Source organism: Suricata suricatta, chromosome X, assembly GCF_006229205.1.
Source record: "Suricata suricatta isolate VVHF042 chromosome X, meerkat_22Aug2017_6uvM2_HiC, whole genome shotgun sequence".
NCBI lineage: Eukaryota > Metazoa > Chordata > Mammalia > Carnivora > Herpestidae > Suricata > Suricata suricatta.
The window spans coordinates 29,902,038-29,921,578 of NC_043717.1; the positions used below are offsets into that span (position 1 = coordinate 29,902,038).

At 37.2% G+C, this 19,541-nt stretch overlaps 1 protein-coding gene across 1 annotated transcript in view; it reads left to right on the forward strand.

Annotated features, from left to right (window-relative positions):
• The window catches only part of CFAP47 (cilia and flagella associated protein 47), a 493,477-nt gene that overhangs the window by 449,944 nt on the left and 23,992 nt on the right, over positions 1-19,541 (forward strand). The window contains exons 62-64 of the mRNA XM_029929640.1: positions 2,116-2,268; positions 15,261-15,432; positions 18,687-18,848. Coding sequence (XP_029785500.1) covers positions 2,116-2,268; positions 15,261-15,432; positions 18,687-18,848 — 487 coding nt within the window. The remainder of the gene's footprint in view (positions 1-2,115; positions 2,269-15,260; positions 15,433-18,686; positions 18,849-19,541) is intronic.

A 19,541-nucleotide genomic window follows, 5' to 3' on the forward strand; every position in this document is an offset into this window, starting at 1 on the left:
CAATATCACCCTGAAAATTGTGGAATTAAAAAATGAATTTATCTTAAATATTTTTGTACTAGAAATGTGGTATGTATGATGAAAACTCATAAATCAGAGGACATTATGTAGTTGTGCAGTTGAGATGATTGTGTCATTACTGGTGCCATACAGTATAGTGCAGTACATTTTAAAAGCTTTTTTAGGGGCACCTGGGTGGCTCAGTCAGTTAAGCATCTGTCTCTTGATTTCGGGTGAGGTCATGATCTCACAATTCGTGAGTTTGAACCCCATATCAGGCTCTGTGCTGTCACCACTGAACCTGCTTGGGATTCTCTCTCTGCCTATCCCCTGCTCACTCTTTCTCTCTCTCACAAAATAAATAAATAAACTTGAAAAAAAAGCTTTTTTAAAAATTATGATTCCCTTTTATACCTTATATTAAATTTATGTTTTATGTGCATCTGAATTGATAAAAATCTAAGAGTTAATATAGTTTCGAGAAATAATATTTTTATTTATGTGGATATGGGTTTGGCTTTTGCCTTTGTCCAACAAAGCTGAAGATGGCAGAAAGGATTACTCAAGACTCCATGCAAGTCGAGAGAGGTAAAAGGGAGGCAGAAGGAAGTCTCCCCAAGCTGCTCTCAAGCTCCATATTGATTGATTAATTGATTGATTTGTTTATTTATTTTTATTAAATGTTTATTTTTAAGAGAGAGAGAGAGAGCCCAAGAAGGGGAAGGACAGAGAGGGAGATATAGAATCCCAAGCGGGGTCCAGGCTCTGATCTGTCAGCACAGAGCCCGACGTGGGAACGTGGGGCTCAAACTCAGCAACCATGAGACCAGGACTGGAGCCAAATTCAGACACTTAACTGACTGAGCCATCCAGATAAACTCCTGTATTTATTAAGCATACATTTAGGGAAACAATGAGCAATACGTCGGTGGGCTACATGTCAGTAAGAATGTATACAAAACATGCAGAAAAACAAGTTAAGACAGGGTAAAATATTCCATGTGATAATATGGTCTAAAGAATTTATGAGCATAGGCAGGACCTAACCCCTAGATATACATTAACTAGATAAGTAAAGCAGGGCTGCTGTTTTCATGGTTCTGCTTTGCAGTGTGCTCCCTATAATCTCCTAACCCAGGACATGGCTATTTGACTTCCCACACGTGAATTGTAGTATACTGGGCCCCATGGTATATAGTATAGAGCTAATGCCAAAGGAATACATTAATACTCATGTGTAATGAGTAGTTGTACATAGAAACAATAGTTTGGTTTCTCACCAGATACCTGATAACTTCTTCTATACTTGACATAAGAAAACATTGAAATTTAATATATATAAAAAAATTAAAACTTAATGCTATATGTTAATATTTAAATTTTAACATTAATTTTAAGTAATTCACTATAATTTTATTTTTAACTGTTAGTGTTATTTTTTCATAAAGGTTTATTTTTAAGCAATCTCTATACCCAACTTGGGCTTGAACTCACAACCCCTAGTCCAAGAGTCATATTGGACTAGTCACATCACTGAGCTGGCCAGGCACCCCTATTAGTGTATTTTGTAAATTTAAAGCAATTCACAAATGAGAATCAAAATATTTTACTTAAATAATTTAAACATAAATTTAAAGGTACAAGTGAATCAATAGTAGGAACTATTTTAAAAGTGTTATTACAAAATAAATGTTAGAGAACATATTTTTAAAAATGATTTGAAGGTGTTTGCTGCAGTATTATTTTATAAGCAGAGTTTGGTATTTACCACAATGAACATACAGATAGCTGAAAAATTCATATGTTCATGACCACCAGTTGAATTATTCACATAACTAGATCAGTTCCTGAATCACATTTTACATCCTAATATACTCTTCTGAAATCGAGTGTATATCTTCCAGATTAACGTCTTGTCATGCTATTTTTACACATTATTTCATATTCTTATTTGCTTCTACAATGTCAGTGTATATAGATATTGCATGAGTGTGTGTGTGTGTGTGTGTGTGTGTGTATTGATGCCAGACACAATAAATCAAAGTATGCGAAAGGATATTTTTCATGACATAATTCATTTTCTTCTATCTCAACTGGAAATATTTCTCTCTGTAGTTGTCATAACATGTCAGTCCAGGAAGCGGGTAGAAGAGGAAGTAGAAGTCACGCTGACTGGTGCTTTTTTCGGAGAAAATTCTATCCCAGATCCAACAGATTTTACAGTGATTCCAAAAAGAAGGCCAAGTACATTTGACAAAGATGTGCCTGGTAAGAAAAACACAGTCATGGATATCAAAAATGGTAATAAGTACAATTCAGTTCCCTTACATTGCAGGTTGCTGATTCTGCAGGTATTTGAAAATCCTTGCCCAGGATTTCTCAGTGCTCACAAGTGTTCAGTGATGTTTGTTCTCTTCACATAGTAGCTGTTTCCAAAAGGGAGATAATTATAGCTGTTAATAGATTTATAAGAATTAATTATGATTCTGTCATCAGTGAGAAGAGAAAAAACTGTAGTAACTATAATTTCTATGTCCCTTCAATTTTTTTTATTAAAGTTTATTTATTTTGAGAGAGAGAGAGAGCAAGTGAGCAGGGAAGGGGCAGAGAGAAGGAGAGAGAAAAACCCACGCAGGCTCTACACTGTCAGCATGGAGCCCGACTCAGGGCTTGATCCCAAGAACAGTGAGATTATGACCTGAGCTGAAATCAAGAATTGGGGATGTTTAACCGACTGAGCCACCCAGGAGCTCCAATACCCCTTCAATTTTAATCTCTTCCTTTACCCTCTCTTTCTAATTTAAGGCATATGATTGAAGTCATGTGTTGCACCTTTAAATCAGAAATACAACCTGGAATAAAATGTTCCTTATTTAGGGGTGCCTGGGTAGCTCCGTCAGTTAAGCATCCAACCTCAGCTCAGGTCATGATCTCACAGTGGGCGAGTTCAAGGCCCACGTGGGGCTCAGTGCTGACAGCTCAGAGGCTGGAACCTGCTTCAGATTCTGTGTCTCCTCTCTCTGCCCCTCCCACGCTCACCCTTTATCTCTGTCTCTATCTCTGTCTCTGTCTCTCTCTCTCAAAAATAAATATTAAAATTTTTTTGAATGTTCCTTATTTAAGTAAATCAAAAATTTAACATAAATTAGATATAATCCTCAAATAAATTTTGTGTAATAATCCCTCTGACCTTTAAAGTCTTAAAGAAAACTTTTCAAAAAGTTAACATGGAGATCTGGCAAAATCAAATCTCAGTGATACAAGATTCGTTTTTCAACTGTCTTCCAGAGAACCTAAAGTAGAATTCTATTTCACATTGAAAGATAAATTTCCTATGGCATTATGTTATTAAAATCAAGGGGGGAAAATCAATGTTCATGTTTTATTTAAAAAAACAAATTGACTACATTATTAAGTATGGAATTTCTGCAGAAACAAAATATCTTCCATAGTTTTCTCATTCATGTCTATAGTTTTTTACTTTGCTCTCAATATTATTATCTTTGTGTCTGATTTAATTATTTCTGTGATAAAAGAATATAAATGAGATATAACTGAAGAGAGAGCCAGAGTCCATGAAAATAAAGGGGAGTATACAAGACAGTTTTTAATTTTTTATAATAGTGACTATTTTTTATTTAAAACATTTTTTAGCATTTATTAATTTTTGAGAGACAGAGAGACACAGATTGTGAGTGGCGGAAGGGCATAGAAAGAGGGAGACACAGAATCTGAAGCAGGCTCCAGGCTCTGAGCTGACAGCACAGAGCCCAACACAGGCCTCAAACTCACAGACTGTGAGATCCTGACCTGAGCCTAAGTCTGATGCTTAACCAGCTGAGTCACCCAGGCACCCTAATAGTGACTATTTTTTAAATGTTTATTTATTTTTGAGAGAGAGAGAGAGTGTGTGTGTGTGCATGTATGTGCAAGCAGGGCAGGGTCAGAGAGGGGAGGGCAGAAGATCCAAAGCAGGCTCCACACTGTCAGCACCGAGCCCAGTGTGGGGCTCAAACTTGCCAATTGTGAGACCATGACCTGAGCCAAAGTCTGATGAATAACTGACAGAGCCACCTAGGCGCCCCTACTGGCTATTTCTATTAAATAATAAATGCTCATTTTAAACAATTCAAGAAATTTCTGAAGTGATATGGATAGCCACCCCCAAGTCAAGTCAGTCCTATTTCAGTGGTTGTTACAACATGATAAATGTGATATTTACCCCATGTGCCTCCAGCCACACCTGAAGGATGGGAACATGCCAGGAATTTAACCAGCTATTTAAAAATTTTTTTTAATGTTTATTTATTTTTGAGAGACAGAGAGAGACAGTGCGAGCAGGGGAGGGTCAGAGAAAGGGAGGGAGACACAGAATCTGAAGCAGGCTCCAGACTCTGAGCTAGCTGGCACCACAGAGCCTGATGTGGGGCTCGTACCCACCAACTGTGAGATTATGACCTGAGCCTAAGCCAGACACTTAACTGACTGAGCCATCCAGGCACCCCTTTAATCAACTATTTTAACCAAGACCAAACAACGACAAACAAGACAAGCTTATTTCCATTTACATAAGAACCTAGACTTGTAGGAGGTCCAGGGAGTGTGGTGCCTGTGTCCCCTGAGATCATCCAGGGACCCAGGTTCCTTTTCTGTTGTTGCTCCCCATCCACTGTGTTTTCTCTGCATGTCAATTGTGCAGGCACATGTGAGGTGGAGAGCAAGCTGGTTCCCTTTAAGGCTGTGACCTGATGATGCCCATATCATTTCTACTTGTGTCTTATTGGTCGAACTCAGTCATATGGATACAGGATACATCTCACTGCAGCTGAAGCTGGGAGATGTAATCTCTTTGTCCAGGCCCAGATAAAATTTGGGGACTTCCTGTTACCAAAAACAAAGAAAGGAAAAACATAAATATTGGGAAGACAGTGAACAATCCCTGCCCTATTTTATTTACTGTGGACTGGCAAAATCCATCTATGGTCAATCCATCCCAATGTGCTTATTGGAAACTTAAAATACTTTAAATATTTTTCTGGGCCTAGAAATGCATACCCTCCCCCATCTCTCTTGCCATGAGACTCATGTCCCCACTTTTAAGATAGAGTTTCAGTCACTTTCTTGGCAACATGTCAAGTCCCCTACTGTTTATCTTCATTTGTTGAAGTTGTAATATGTAAAGCTGGGGAGTATATATATATATTTTTTTGTCTCCTCTTCTCTGCACGCCTACTTTTCTTCTCTCTTCCCAGGCCCACTTTCTCTGTCTACTCATCAGCTTACACACATGGCTCAGTCATGATCAATCAACCCTCTTTTACTTCCCAACACTCTTGGTGTCTTCCAAAATAGATCATTCAAACTAAGGTTTTGTTGTTTGCAAACAAGCATTCCAAGAGTAAATACAGAAGCAGATCTGGAAATCACAAATATTTCTTAAATGAATCACAAAATGTCAGGATAATCTCCCTCCTCCCATACACTCTCAATTTAAGATTTGGAAGGTAATGTTTAAATATCTGGAAAATAGAATTATGAAATGAGTACCTATGTTACACGTACCCAATGCATTTCATAAAATCTTTGGAATTACAAAAAAAATAGTTCACACTAATTATTACCATTTTATTTACTAGCTAGTTATTGATAATATGAACTATGTGAGTTAAGGAAATATTATTATTAAGTTGCACAGTGAAACATTTAATTTTTAATTATGTTAATATATTAGTTATTCCTTTTTTCTCTTTGATTGGATTTTAGTTTTTTAACCGTGGGAATCTCAACTTACTCATAGACTGTTTAAATTTATAAAAAATGAAATAAATTTATATAAAGAGGGGAATTTTCTATTGCAAGCCTGTTCAAGTGCTCTTTATTTTTAAAGTTTATTTCTTTATTTTGAGAGAGAAAGAGAGCACATGAGTAGGGGACCAGCAGAGAGAGAGGGAGAAAGACAATCTTAAGCAAACTTCGTGCTCTGTGCTGAGCCCAATGCGAGGCTCAATCCCATGACCGTGAGATCATGACTATGAGATCATGACCTGAGCCAAGATCAGGGATCAAACTCTTAACTGAGTCATCCAGGCTCCCTAATTACTCTTTATTTTAAAGAATATCTGTTCATAATGAAATCAGACTGATGCCAACCATTTCCATTTATCTCAAAAATGTTAATAAAGTTTAATACACATTTTGCCTTCCTGAATCATGTAGTAGCATGGGAGAAATGTTGGAATTATAAGTAATGAAACCCTGCTGACTTTCTTTTCTTCAATGAAGAATTCTGATTGTTTATGTAGATCAAGGATTAAAATACTATATTTTTAGCCTTAGAATTCAAATGTGTAACACAGTTGTCAATCAGTGATAAATATAAGCACTTTTTACTTAAATGGAACATAATTTTAATAAACAGGCAACTTATAGTAAATGTACCCTAGTACATGTCCAGTAACTTTCTGAAGTGAAGTAATTGTTTTGTGTGTCTTCCTGATGTGCTTAAATAAGTTTTAATAATTGAGTGTTCAAACCTTGATTTCTATTTGAAATCTATCCTGTTGAAGGCCCAATGTTGATGCTTCTGTGACATTATGATGGAAGGTAAAGAAATGCTCATATATGAGAACCATTTCTATTTGTTATTCCTACATTATATTACTTACATTATACCTTTGTCACATTGCAAGCTAAAAAAATTGAAATTCTGGTCATAGAAATTGATGAAATGTGATTACTGAAAAAACATCCACTTCCTTCTATCTAAGCAGGGTCTCTAAGGAATTGCCAATATCGTTTTGTGAGGTTTGAAAGGCATGTTAAGAAAACAACTTCTTAGGGCACTTGGGTGGCTCAGTTGGTTAAGCATCCAACTCTGGATCAAGTCAGGATCTTTTAGTTCGTGGATTCTAGCCCCACATTGGGCTCTGTGCTGACAGCTCAGAGCCTAGAACTTGCTTTGGATTCTGTGTCTCCCTCTCTCTCTGCCCCTCTCCCATTCGTTCTCTCTCTCCCTCCCTCTCTCTTTCTGGCTCTCTCAATCTCTCTAAAATAAACATTAAAAAAAAACAAAGAAAAGAACCTCTCACAAATAGCTCTTAAAAATCCGTCTTTTGATATGGCTTATATGGCTTGTATTTCACTGCTTCATTACTCTTCATGATGAAAAATAATACTTAGTATTTTAAAAAGCAATTTGAAAGCTTCTCAGACTTATCTCTTCCCGTGAGTCCCTCTAAAATGGTTTTTTCTGTGTTCATTACCACCAAATTCAAAAAGCTCATCTCCTTTTTGGCTAAAGACATTTTAATTTGTGATCTTTCTGTTCTCAAGCACATTCTGTATAGAAGTATATTTGTTCAGTCCCCTCTAAAACATAATGTTTTTCTCTGTCTTTATGGCACCTGAATATTTGATAAATCCATTAACCTTTCCCTTGGTAATAACTTGATTCTTTTCCCGGTTCATGTTCGAGAGATGTAACCAACTTGCCCGCACTCTCTGTAAGTCGTCCTGCTTGCCTTTCCCCTCTCCCCTATTTCTTTAAGAACAAGTCTGACCACACGGTCTGCATACTAATTTAGTCTTCATTGTGTGCAAAGGCAAACCAGCTCTTTTTCCCTGTGTGTTTAGGTGGTTTGCCCTTCTGATGGTCTCCTAAATCCATGATGGTGGAAATTTAAAAACTCTTGGCTTGGACTTTGATGGGGGTTTAGATGTGATCATAATTAAACCCTTATATTCCCTCATCCAAGTTTATGGCCAACTCAGAAGGAGATTAGAAATAAGGCAGATGGAGATCAAAAGGTTACTTCATGAATTATGAAAAGTGACTTTACCCTGTGGCCTCATTGGGGCTTATTAATTAAACCTTCCACCAAAATGAAGTGCATTCACCCCGACTAGTCACTTGTGTAGACTCCTGGTAAGAGCAAACAACCTACATATGAAGAAACTGGAGAAAGTATGCATTAGGGACTCAAGAAAAAGTTCTGTTCATCTGCTCATATTCCGTTTCTTCACCCATATTCACAGATCAATTCATGTTACTTTTCCTCCGATGGCAAGTCATGATGGAGGAGGCAGACTGATGTGGAATTTATTTTTTCCTCCTCTGATTTTCCCTTCCTGTGAGTGAGTAGGCCCCTCCGGGTAAATATGCTAAGTAGGGGATTAGAATCCTCACTGCTCCCTTCCCATCAGTCTCCTTTTGTCTTCACCATCTTTACCTAAGAGTCCAAAAAAAACCCTACCAGGCCGCATTACATGAAAACGCCAGGGCTTCCCTGCTCTCTTCCACCCTGACTCCTCACACACACCATTGAGTTAACCAGGATTGATCACTTTCATATCTTTTTCATTCAGCAACAGTCTTGCAAGCATCTTTGCTGGCAGATACTTTCCTGAGCCCCAGAGATGCCAAAATTAACAAGTCACATGCTGTTGTCAAGGAATTCAAAGAACATCTGTCCAATATGTTGAATTTGTGCAGCTGTAGTATTTAAATCAATTGGTATTGCCCTACTAGAATATTATTGTACATGGATATTTAGACTGTATTTTGCAATGTCACTTTCATAAGATTACAAATTATTCTGCATAAGCATAATTTCCCCCATAATTGTATTTGTTCTTCCTAAGTAATTCTTTAAAAAAATTTTTTTTTATGTCTTTAGTTTTATTTTGAGAGAGACAGAGAGCGAGCTTGGGAAAGGCAGAGAGAGAGGGAGACAGAGAATCTGAAGCAGGCTCCAGGCTCTGAGCTATCAATGCAGAGCTCGATGTGGGGCTTAAACCCATGGACTGTGAGATCATGACCTGAGCTGAAGTTGGCCGCTTAATCGACTGAGCCAACCCAGCACCCCTGTTCTTCCTAAGTAATTCTTGATCTATGCAGTCTTTGTGCCTCCCTGGGGATTCCTTCATTCAGTGACTATCTCTATGACACTTTTTCCGTGGGAGTGGTTTTATTGTTGAGGGCTAGAACTGCACATCAGATTCATGCCTCTTCCTTTTATTTTCCAAATATTCTATAACTTGAGGCCATTTTTCTTTGATTAATCTGTTATCTTTTGATTTGCTAATTTATGTGTCACACTGGTCTCCTTCCAGCCATCTTGCAGTGTGTTCTTTGCATGTCATATGTAAATTCTCATGTCTGGTTTGGTCTGTACGAATAGCTCCTGAGAAACCTGTTGTCGGCCCTCCCCTTGGCCTCCAGAGTTGAACCTTTCCTCTGCTTCTGTTCCTTTTACTTTCTCTGCTGAACTCACTCTGTTGAGGCCTCTATCCTAACTGTTCTAATGAGGCCACCCTGGACAAGACAGCCACCCTTATCCAGTGTGCCTAAGCCTGTGGTTGCATTTGTGTCCTGAACTCACTCAACCTGTCTGCAGCATTTACCATTTGACCCTGTTGAAGGACTTCCTGCTTTCAGTTTCCATAACGAGTCTTATTATTTTTATCACATTGGTTATCTCTTCTCTGTTTCTCTTGTTTGCTCCTCTTCTTCAGACCAGGATCTAAATGTTGGTGTAACCAAGGGCTCTTCCCTGAGGGCCACCGCACACCAGTACACAGGTATGTCCTGCACATTTCCAGACGGTGCTGCTAATGGCATCTTCTCAGCCATTTTGCCGCCTGACAGGCCTGATATCCTAGGTGAAGTACAGTGCTAGACACGTTGGGTTCTTCCATTTAATCTCTTTAGGGCCTTGAGAAAATTACCTCTCTATAAACTCAGTTTCTTCACCTGTAACATGGAGATAATAATGGTATCTACTTCATAGGCTGTTTTTGATGATTAAATATGTAAATGCATGGAATCCTTAGAAAGTGTATGGTTCTCAGTGTGTATTCTGTAAGTGTTAGATCTTACAATTGTTATCACCCAAAGCTCTCGTTGGGTATTTGTGACAATGATGTACTAGAGGGGCGCCTGGGTGGCTCAGTCAGTTAAGCATCTGACTTTGGCTCAGGTCATGATCTCATGGTTTGTGAGTTTGAGCCTCGAGTTGTGCTGTCACCTTGAGCCTGGAGGCTGCTTCAGATTCTGTGTCTCCCTCTCTCTCTCTCTCTCTCTCTCTCTCTCTCTCTCTCTCTCTGCCCTTCTCCTGCTAACGCTCTGTCTCTCTTTCTCTCTCAAAAACAAACAAAACATTAAAATTTTTTTTAAATGGTGTACTAGAATGCCCATCTTCAGTCACTGACAAATGATGTTTTAAAATGGAAGCATGGTCCTCTCAATGTCATTCAGAGGGTTTTCTCAATATACAGAAGAATATTCTATGGGAAAAAAGTACAAAAACATGGGGACTAAGTATTGGATAGAGACTGAAACTGGATGCTAATTGCCAACAGTTCAGATCAAGTATTTATGTTACAAGAAGTCAATTTATCTTTTCTTTTTGGTAACTTGTTTAAAATGAAATGTGGAAGAAGACCATCAGATGTTTCATTTTGTGGTTTATTTTACTTGTACTCAGAGCAGAGGAACATGCAGTTATTTTAAATTACTCAAAATGTCTGGTCTATTAGATGACGTTATGAAAGTGAAGTAAAAACATGTTAATAAAATACCCTTGCCAAAAGATTTGCAACTTCTTAAAACAATAAGAAGAGTTGCTCACTCTTCATTACCTGTTCAAAGAGAATAGCTTTAGGTCATTTATCCAACAATCTCCATTTTCTTTGAATACTGTCTTCATCTATTTCAAATTTGTCTTTAGCACTCCACTCATTCCTTATGTCATTAGGATGTTCGCACAAATGTTTATGCCTATTATTAATGAAGAGAAAACTGCAGAAATTTGGGGAAAGAACATGAATAACAATGTTCATTATTCCTTGATACGCTTTTCTCCATAACTGAGACATTGTTGTTGGGTTTGCTTTCACATGTATTTCTTACAGATTAAAATGCATATGGAGAGGCACCTGGGTGGCTCAGCTGGTTAAGCGTCCAACTTCGGCCTCAGATCATGATCTCACAGTTCATGGGTTCCAGCCCCACATCAGGCTCTGTGCTGACAGCTAGCTCAGAGCCTGGAACCTGTCTTCAGATTCTGTGTCTCCCTCTCTCTCTGACCCTCCCCTGTTCATGCTCTCTCTCTCTCTCTCTCTCTCTCTCTCAAATAAATAAAAACAGTAATAAAAATTAAAAAATGCATATGGAATTAATAATACGTAATTTCAAACTGTATTTCATAAATTAATTTGTTATAATTCAGTACTTTTGGATTATTTATCACATTTAGTTGCATTCTTTAAAAAAATTATGTTCTTCCACATTGAATAAAATTCAGTCATTATCCTGAGAAAAGTCACCTTAGTAAAAGGAACTGGTGGCAAATGGAGCTCCCTCTGCATGATTTATTGGCACTCTGATTCAGGCATTAGGTTGAATGGTAATTATGTGGGGACTCTATCTGATGGGAGACATACCCCTTTTGTTCTATAAAATGACTCTGCTTTAATACCCAGATGATTATCACCATTATTATTTTGTGACACAATAGATGGATATGGACATGGGCATAGATAGATACAGGTATCTGTCATACTCAGAGACAGTTCTCTGAAACCTATCTGATTAAATAATTTGTATGTATGAAAAGGGTATGAATACAGGACAGAAGGGATAAGCTTGTGATTCTACTGCCAGTCACCACTGCTCATGTATCTCCCGCTTTATCCATAGCGGGTCATGATGTGAACTTAATCTCCCTGTCACTCTTTGCAAGCCACCACGTGACTTGAACTGCTACAGAAAATTCATTATGCTCTCTCCTAACCCCTTTTTGCTCAATTTACCATTAAAAGAGCACATTACTTATACACTTAAAACAGTCAGTGACCTCTTGTTATTCTTAAAAGTCCTAAATCCTCACCATACTCGACATAGTCTTGTCTACTTGGCCCTCTTCATCTTTTGACAAATCTTTGCCACTTCCTCTGCTTTGTCCACACAAGCTCTTCCTCAGATGAGCTAAACTGGCTTCCACCATGGAAAATTCCCCCATGCTGATGCCTAAGAGGCACTTTCTTAATTTCTACTTCCAGGTACTCTTTTGTCCCTTTCAGTTTTGGTGTCTCGGTTTCCTCCTCAGGACCTAGCAGCCAGATTCCCAGGACCAATGCTTTCATGGCATTCTTTACTTTTCCATAATAGCAGTTATCACAGTAATAATTTAAGAAGTAGTGGTATCAGGGCACCTCAGTGGCTCAGTCAGTTAAACATCCGACTTCAGCTCAGGTCATGATCTCGCTGTTCATGAGTTCACGCCCCATGTCAGGCTCTGGGCTGACAACTCAGAGCCTAGAGCCTGTTTCAGATTCTGTGTCTCCCTCTCTCTCTGTCCTTCCCCCACTCACATTCTGTCTTTCTCTCAAAAATGAATCAACATTAAAAACAACTAGTGGTATCACTGGTAGTTTATTGCCATTTCTTTCCTCTCAGACATAAGCTCCGTGAGGACAAAAACCATACTTGTCATCTCAAGGAAAGCTTTTTACTTATTGTTAGAGCACAATTGAAGTTAAATAAGTATTTATACTATTAGTTTCATGAATTCAAGCGACTTTTTGTTTTAAAGTTTTACATATTTATTTAGAGAAAGAGAGCACACGTGCACACACATGTGCTCAGTCTCAGGACCATGAGATTATGACTGAGCTGAAATCAAGAGTTGGATGCTTAACCAACTAGGCCATCCAGGTGCCCCTCAAGTGCCTTTTTAAGGATTTGAGAAAAGCGACAGAATGTTCCCGCAGTACTGAAAATTTGTTACTGAAAATTTGTTAAAGTAGTCAGAAGGCCTATTGACTTGTAAATTTGAAATTGTAATGTATATTATGGGAAACTACGTTTATTTAAGTACCTTGTGTTTGTGTGTGTGTGTGTATGTGTATTTTAGAAATGTGCAGTTATTCTCTTAAAGCTATGAGCTAGGTTTGTCATAAGAGATTAATTTTATCCAACAATCAGATGATTAATTTATACCGGCCTCACTGGCTCTTATCAACCCAGTCCACATAAAAATACTGTATAGATTCTCTCCAAATTAGGAGCATAATAAAAGGCATGTTTGTCACTTAGTAATATGACTTTCCAAGTAAGATACAGAGCTTCTAACAGATTACTTCTAAGGTATGATACAGAATGTCAGTTTATCGTGATTTTATCCAACCTAATTCTTTCCCTCTCCCTTAGGTGCGCATATGAATATATTGCAGTTACAAGGAGGATTTGTGTAGTTTGAAAAATATATTAATATTGTTTCTACTTGTCCCACCTCGTATCCCCTAACTGATAATCATGTCTCTATTTTATACCAATGGATCTTCTTATTATGACATCCACCTCGTATCCCCTAACTGATAATCATGTCTCTATTTTATACCAATGGATCTTCTTATTATGACATCCATAGTGTCCATTATTATGTCTTATTATGACATCCATAGTGACAGATTTCCCACAGGAGGTTCAATGCTTCTGGAACTAAATTTAGCTTCTCATTTCTTGTCTTCACTCTGACACAAGCATTCCTATAAAGGCCTCAGTAATTAAGTAGAAACAGATGCAGGACTCCACTGCACACAGTATTTGCTTTAAAAATATGATGTTATTTGAATGCAATGCAAATTTCATCTCCCATTAAACACTCAAAATTATTAAATGCTCTTTCTCTGTATGTATTACGGCTTCCTATGGAACATTTCATATTCCGTTCCCAGAACAAAATAGACACATTATATGTAGACGAATTGATTTTGCTACAGCAAAGACAGGCTATTGATAGGAACTGTGATTGCTGATTTTGTCAACAGGATGGAAACCAGCAATCCAGGAGGTCAGAAATAAACTTTTACGTGTGGGAAAAGAAAAAGATCTTGTAAGGCTATGGGTCAGCCAGTGATTTTACATTAATAAGGTTGTTGGATAATCATTAAATGTGACTAGGGGTTGTTATCACCATGCTATTTTTCAGAGTTCTATAGCAGATATTATAATCAACTACTTCTTTTTTTTTTTTTTCACATTCATTTATTTTTGAGAGAGAGAGAAAGAGAGGGACAGAGGAAGATATAGAGTGCGAGTAGGGGAGGGGCAGAGAGAGGAGACACAGAATCCGAAGCAGGTTCCAGGCTCTGAGCTGTCAGCACAGAGTCCGATGTGGGGCTCAAACCCACAAACTGCAAGATGATGACCTGAGCCGAAGTCAGATGCTTAACCCACTGAGCCCCCAAGGTGCCCCTGTGATCTACTACTTCTTAAAGGTGGTCTGTTTTCTGTACAATTGCTTAAAGAAGCAATTCTGTGAATTCCTCACTTCTGTGAATCCAGGGACCACGTTTACCTTTATACACTAGAGACCAACCTTAGAAATTAACCTCAGCTGCGGATCAGGTCAAGTTATGGTTCCCTGATCTCTCTCTTCCATGATCCATATACAACAAACTTCTCAATTTGGCATTTGGGCTTCTTATATGTATGTGGGGAGTTAATATAATAGATGTTTGTGCTTCTCTTATACATGCCAGTACTGGATTTAAGGTATTTTTCACATGTACCCATCAAAACCCTGCTATAACATTCCTGGTTAAGAAAATATGGCTAACCAGATTGTCTATAATACCCCAAGACTAAAACATGAAGAATTTTCTCTTTTATTAAAATATACAAGGGGCGCCTGGGTGACTCAGTCGGTTGAGCGTCTGGCTTCGGCTCAGGTCATGATCTCACAGTCTGTGGGTTCGAGCTCCGTGTAGGGTTCTGTGCTGACAGCTAGCTCGGAGCCTGGAGCCTGGTTTGGATTCTGTATCTCCCTCTCTCTCTGCCCCTACCCTGCTCACTCTCTGTCTCTGAGAATAAAATACTTTAATATTGGTTAAACTCAAATATTTCTTTATAAATTATAAGTCTGTAGGTTTCTAATACATTTGTTATTTATATTTTATGGTAAATATTGATTATTAATTTCCATCTATTATTTCATAAATCTAAATTTTAAAGAATTAAGGATGATAAGGTTTGTTTCAAGCATTTATTTTTTATTCATTCACTTATTTATTTACTTTTTAACAAAAACATAACTGAGCACCATTAGATACCTGGTAATGCACTAGGTATTATGAACACAACGTTGATAACCTCTCCCTCCCTCTAAATACTTGTGCATGTTTAGTGTTGGCAAGTAATTGATTTGTATATATATATTTAATTAAATTGAAATGCATTTTAATCTTAATTTTCTTAGATATGCTTCAAACACGTGAATTTGAATATGAAATTCAATTTGAATCTGACGTTGTGGAGTCCAGCTTGGAATCCTGCATAGCTTTGTATTTGATCAAAAAATCTTTTAATATCAAGGCTGAAATGATCACATTGGTCTTCAATTTTATATTTACACCAAAGAAACCATTGAGGTAAACACTTTTTCTTTAAGTAACATTTTTACTCTTTGTAACTATATATTATTACTCTTTTAAACAAAATGATGTTGATTTTTCTCTCCATCTTTATTTTTGGATTGTATTACTTCTTTAATGCTGCTGAGGTAAATATTTTGGGCTAGTTGATCTCTAGTTATCAAACTATGAAAAGTATTCTGATGAGAAAAAGTAGTCCAAAATGATTAGGAATCTAAGAAATCTTTCACAAAAAGGAAAGGAGGGAGGGAGGGAGGGAAGGAAGGAGGGAAGGAAGGAGCACCTGTGTGACTCAGTTGGTTCAGCGTCCAACTTCAGTTCAGGTCATGAACTCACGGATCATGAGTTCAAGCCCCACGTCGGGGTCTGTGCTAACAACCTAGAGCCTGGAGCCTGCTTTGGATCCTGTGTCTCCTTCTCTCTCTGTTGCTCTGCAGAGCCTGGTAATGGAAAGACTGTCAAAGTATTACCTGTGCTTTTAATCATTTGTAGTTTAACTAGGTATTTGAAGTACCCAGACATGTATTTAAAATGGCTTCAGATATGTAGTTCAATAACTAAAAGATACCAGGTTCATCTTCAGGAAATGGTAATAGAACCAAACTGCAGGAAAATAGTATACTGTAAACAGTTATTTTCTCTTTTATGTTGATAGTTTTCTGTGATTACTTGTTAGTATATTTTTTCATATTTAGCTTTGTATTCTGGTGACTTAATGGTATGGAAATTACCAGCAACAACCAGAAGGGGACAATGTTACCATTAGTGAATAAGAGCACAACCAGTGTGGGGTGGGGGCACCGGGGTGGCTCTGTTGGCTAAGTGGCCAACCCTTGATGTTGGCCTAACTCATGATCTCATGGTTCGTGGGATCGAGCCCTGCTTGGGATTCTGTCTCTCATTCTCTGACCCTCCCCCTGTCTCTATCTTTCTCACTCTCTCTTTTTCAAAATAAATAAACCTTAAAAAAAAAAAAAAAGCATGTGACGCCTGGGTGGCTCAGTCATTAAACGTCTGACTTTGGCTCAGGTCATGATCTCGCAACATCTGTGCTGACAGCTCAGAGCCTAGAGCCGGCCTCGGAGTCTTAATCTCCCTCTTTTTCTGCCCCTCCCCCACTCACACTCTGTCTTTCTCTCTCTCTCTCTCCCAAAAATAAACATTAAAAAAAATTTTTTTTAAGACGCAACCAGTGTGAATTTATATTCATTCAACATTTTGTGCACTTAGAGCTTCTTGGTGAATACTTGAAAAACTGATTTAAGACAACTTGTATGCATGATTCATAAATTTTTGTGAGGGTTGTATGACATTCTGATGTAGTTTAATACGTTTTGTGCAAATTTGTGTGTATTCACTTACTTTTATCATTCCTTCTTCATTATTTATTTGGGATGATTCTCTGGAAGAGACAGTTAAATGAGAAAAAACAAAATAAAATTATGAAAAAGATTGTTATGAAAATGAACAAGAAAATAATTATACCTAAACCATGTTTTACCTAAATAAGTAAAATAAGTATTCAATTCAATTCTTTTCTTCCTGCTTGTGAAGGTAAAAAAAAAAAAAAAGAGTGAGAGAAGAGAAGAAAACAAAATTTTCATGTTTTAGTAAAAAGAAAATAGAACATTATCTCATGGCAGTTAATACGATGTAATGTTTCATATTCATCCTTAAACAGTGTAGTGTTGTATATAAGAGAAATAATTGTCAGGGTCTTAAATGGTGGTTTTACAAAAATAAACAAAAGATTATTTCTATAGGTCTTGACCTTTTCTTTCAATAAGAATCAAGGGTCTTAGACAAACGTGAGAGATCTTTAGTTACTATGGTCATGAGTCAGATGATTCTCACTTAACACAGGTCCAAATATATTTTTAATAAATAGAGAAGTAATTCATACCGTTTGTCTTAGATGTATCTTTCTTAAGAAATAATAATCTTAGCTCAACTTTCTCCTGAAACTGTTTACATGCTGTTCTTTCTGAGGGTTTGATTTTAAAGGATTGTGGGACGCCTGGGTGGGTCATTCAGTTAAGCGGTTAAGCGTCCAACTTCGTGTCAGGTCATGATCTCACAGTTCGTGGGTTCGAGTCCTGCATCAGGCTCTGTGCTGACAGCTAGCTAGCTCAGAGCCTGGAGCCTGCTTTAGATACTGTGACTCCTCTCTCTGACCCTCCCCTGTGCGCACTGTCTCTCTCTCTCAAAAATAAATTAAAACATTAAAAAAAACAAAAGAAAGTCATTTAAAAGGATTGTGATTTCTTTGTCTGATGACATGATATTGCAGCGTCACCATTAGATGTTTGCATTATTTCCACCCTAAGCCAGCAAACAAACAAGTAACCATTCCTCAGTTTCACCCAGTGCTCCATGTGTCCACTCTCCTTCAGAGCCAAACGCTTGGGAAGGCTATCTCTATTCACTTCATTAACTCAGCTGACATTTAATTATATTTCATTATTTTAAAGTGTTTGCGGTCTTTTAATTTAAATTAAAATTGAGATTTAATTGTTAAAAATCTCTTAGTCAATTTTATGAGTTTTCGACGTGTCCACAGAAAATATAATTTTTCTATGTGAAATAAGCATTGAAAAAACTTTTTCACAGTGTTCCATTTTGAACAGAAAATTCCCATATGGTAGAAGACCTATTTGGGGTTTTTTTTTTAATGTTAATTTATTTTTGAGAGAAATAGAGAGCAGAAGAGGGGCAGAAAGAGAGAGGGAGACAGAGAATCCGAGGCAGGCTCTGCACTGAGAGTAGCAAGCCCAATGCGGGTTTTAAACTCACAAATCATGAAATCATTACCTGAGCGTAAGCCATGCACTTACCCGACTGAGCCATCCAGGGGTCCTAGGAAACCTATCTGTATAACACCTGGGGCTCTTTGCCAACCTCACCTTGGATTCTTAAATATTATCATATTCTATGCTGGTTACAGAAAATTTAAAGTCAATTATACATATTTTACTGGTTCTTAGTAAATAACTAGAGAGTATATAGGCTGTGCTACAAAATAATTATCTTACAGGGAGATTGATAATACAACCAAAGACCTAAAAATTATTTCTAGAATATAATTAATAGTCACCTACATTTTTTAAAGAATTAAAAGTCTCAGTGTTTTACTAAAACCACAAGGTTTGATTACATTTTCAATTTAGATATTGATCTAGATCTACTATATTGTATTCTCTTTTTGCTTGTTTTCCTATAGTATCCTTTATCATATCTTTTTTCTATTTAAGGACTCAAATTACATTGAAAATAGAGTGCATAACAGATGGAATCTGGAAGTTTCCCATAGTGTTGGATGCTACTGAACCTGACGTGGATGATGTCATTGATATTGAAGGGGTTGGTTTATTTAAGGAATCTTTTGTCAACTTCAGGCTGACAAGTCAGACAAGGTAATAGATCAAGCAGAAGTATGTAACTGGTTTTGTGAATGTACTTTATGCTGAACTGGGAAACAAAATTTAAGATGGAAAATTCTATCATATCATCCTTTGCTCTTTAAGCTAGAGAACTATTGCTACTATGAATCAAAGCTGTATATATTTCATAATTTTTAGTTAAACATTGGAAAATAGAGTTTACAAAATAAAAACTAAAAAACAAGACACAAAAGTAAACAGGTATTGAAATTTAGGATCGTATTTCTATTTGGTTTTCAAGGGGTGTTATTAATGTATATTTATAATCCACTCTTATTAAGTTTTTTATTTTAATTCCAGTATAGTTAACATGCAGTTTTATGATCATTTCAGGTGTAAAATATAGTGATTTTACAATTCTATACATTACTCTGTGCTCATCATAATAAGTGTACTCTTAATCCCCTTCACCTATTCGACCCATCCCCCCTTCCTCTCCCCGCTGGTAACCATCAGTTTGTTCTCTGTAGTTAAGAGACTCATATTGCATTGTGTGTGTGTGTGTGTGTGTGTGTGTGTGTGTGTGTACAACCTTTTTTATCCATTCATCTATCGATGGACCCTTAGACTACTTCCATAATTTGGCTATTATAAATAATGCAGCAATAAAATAAAAATAGAACCGCATTTATCCTTTTAACTATATCTTTCTGTCTATTTCTGGGC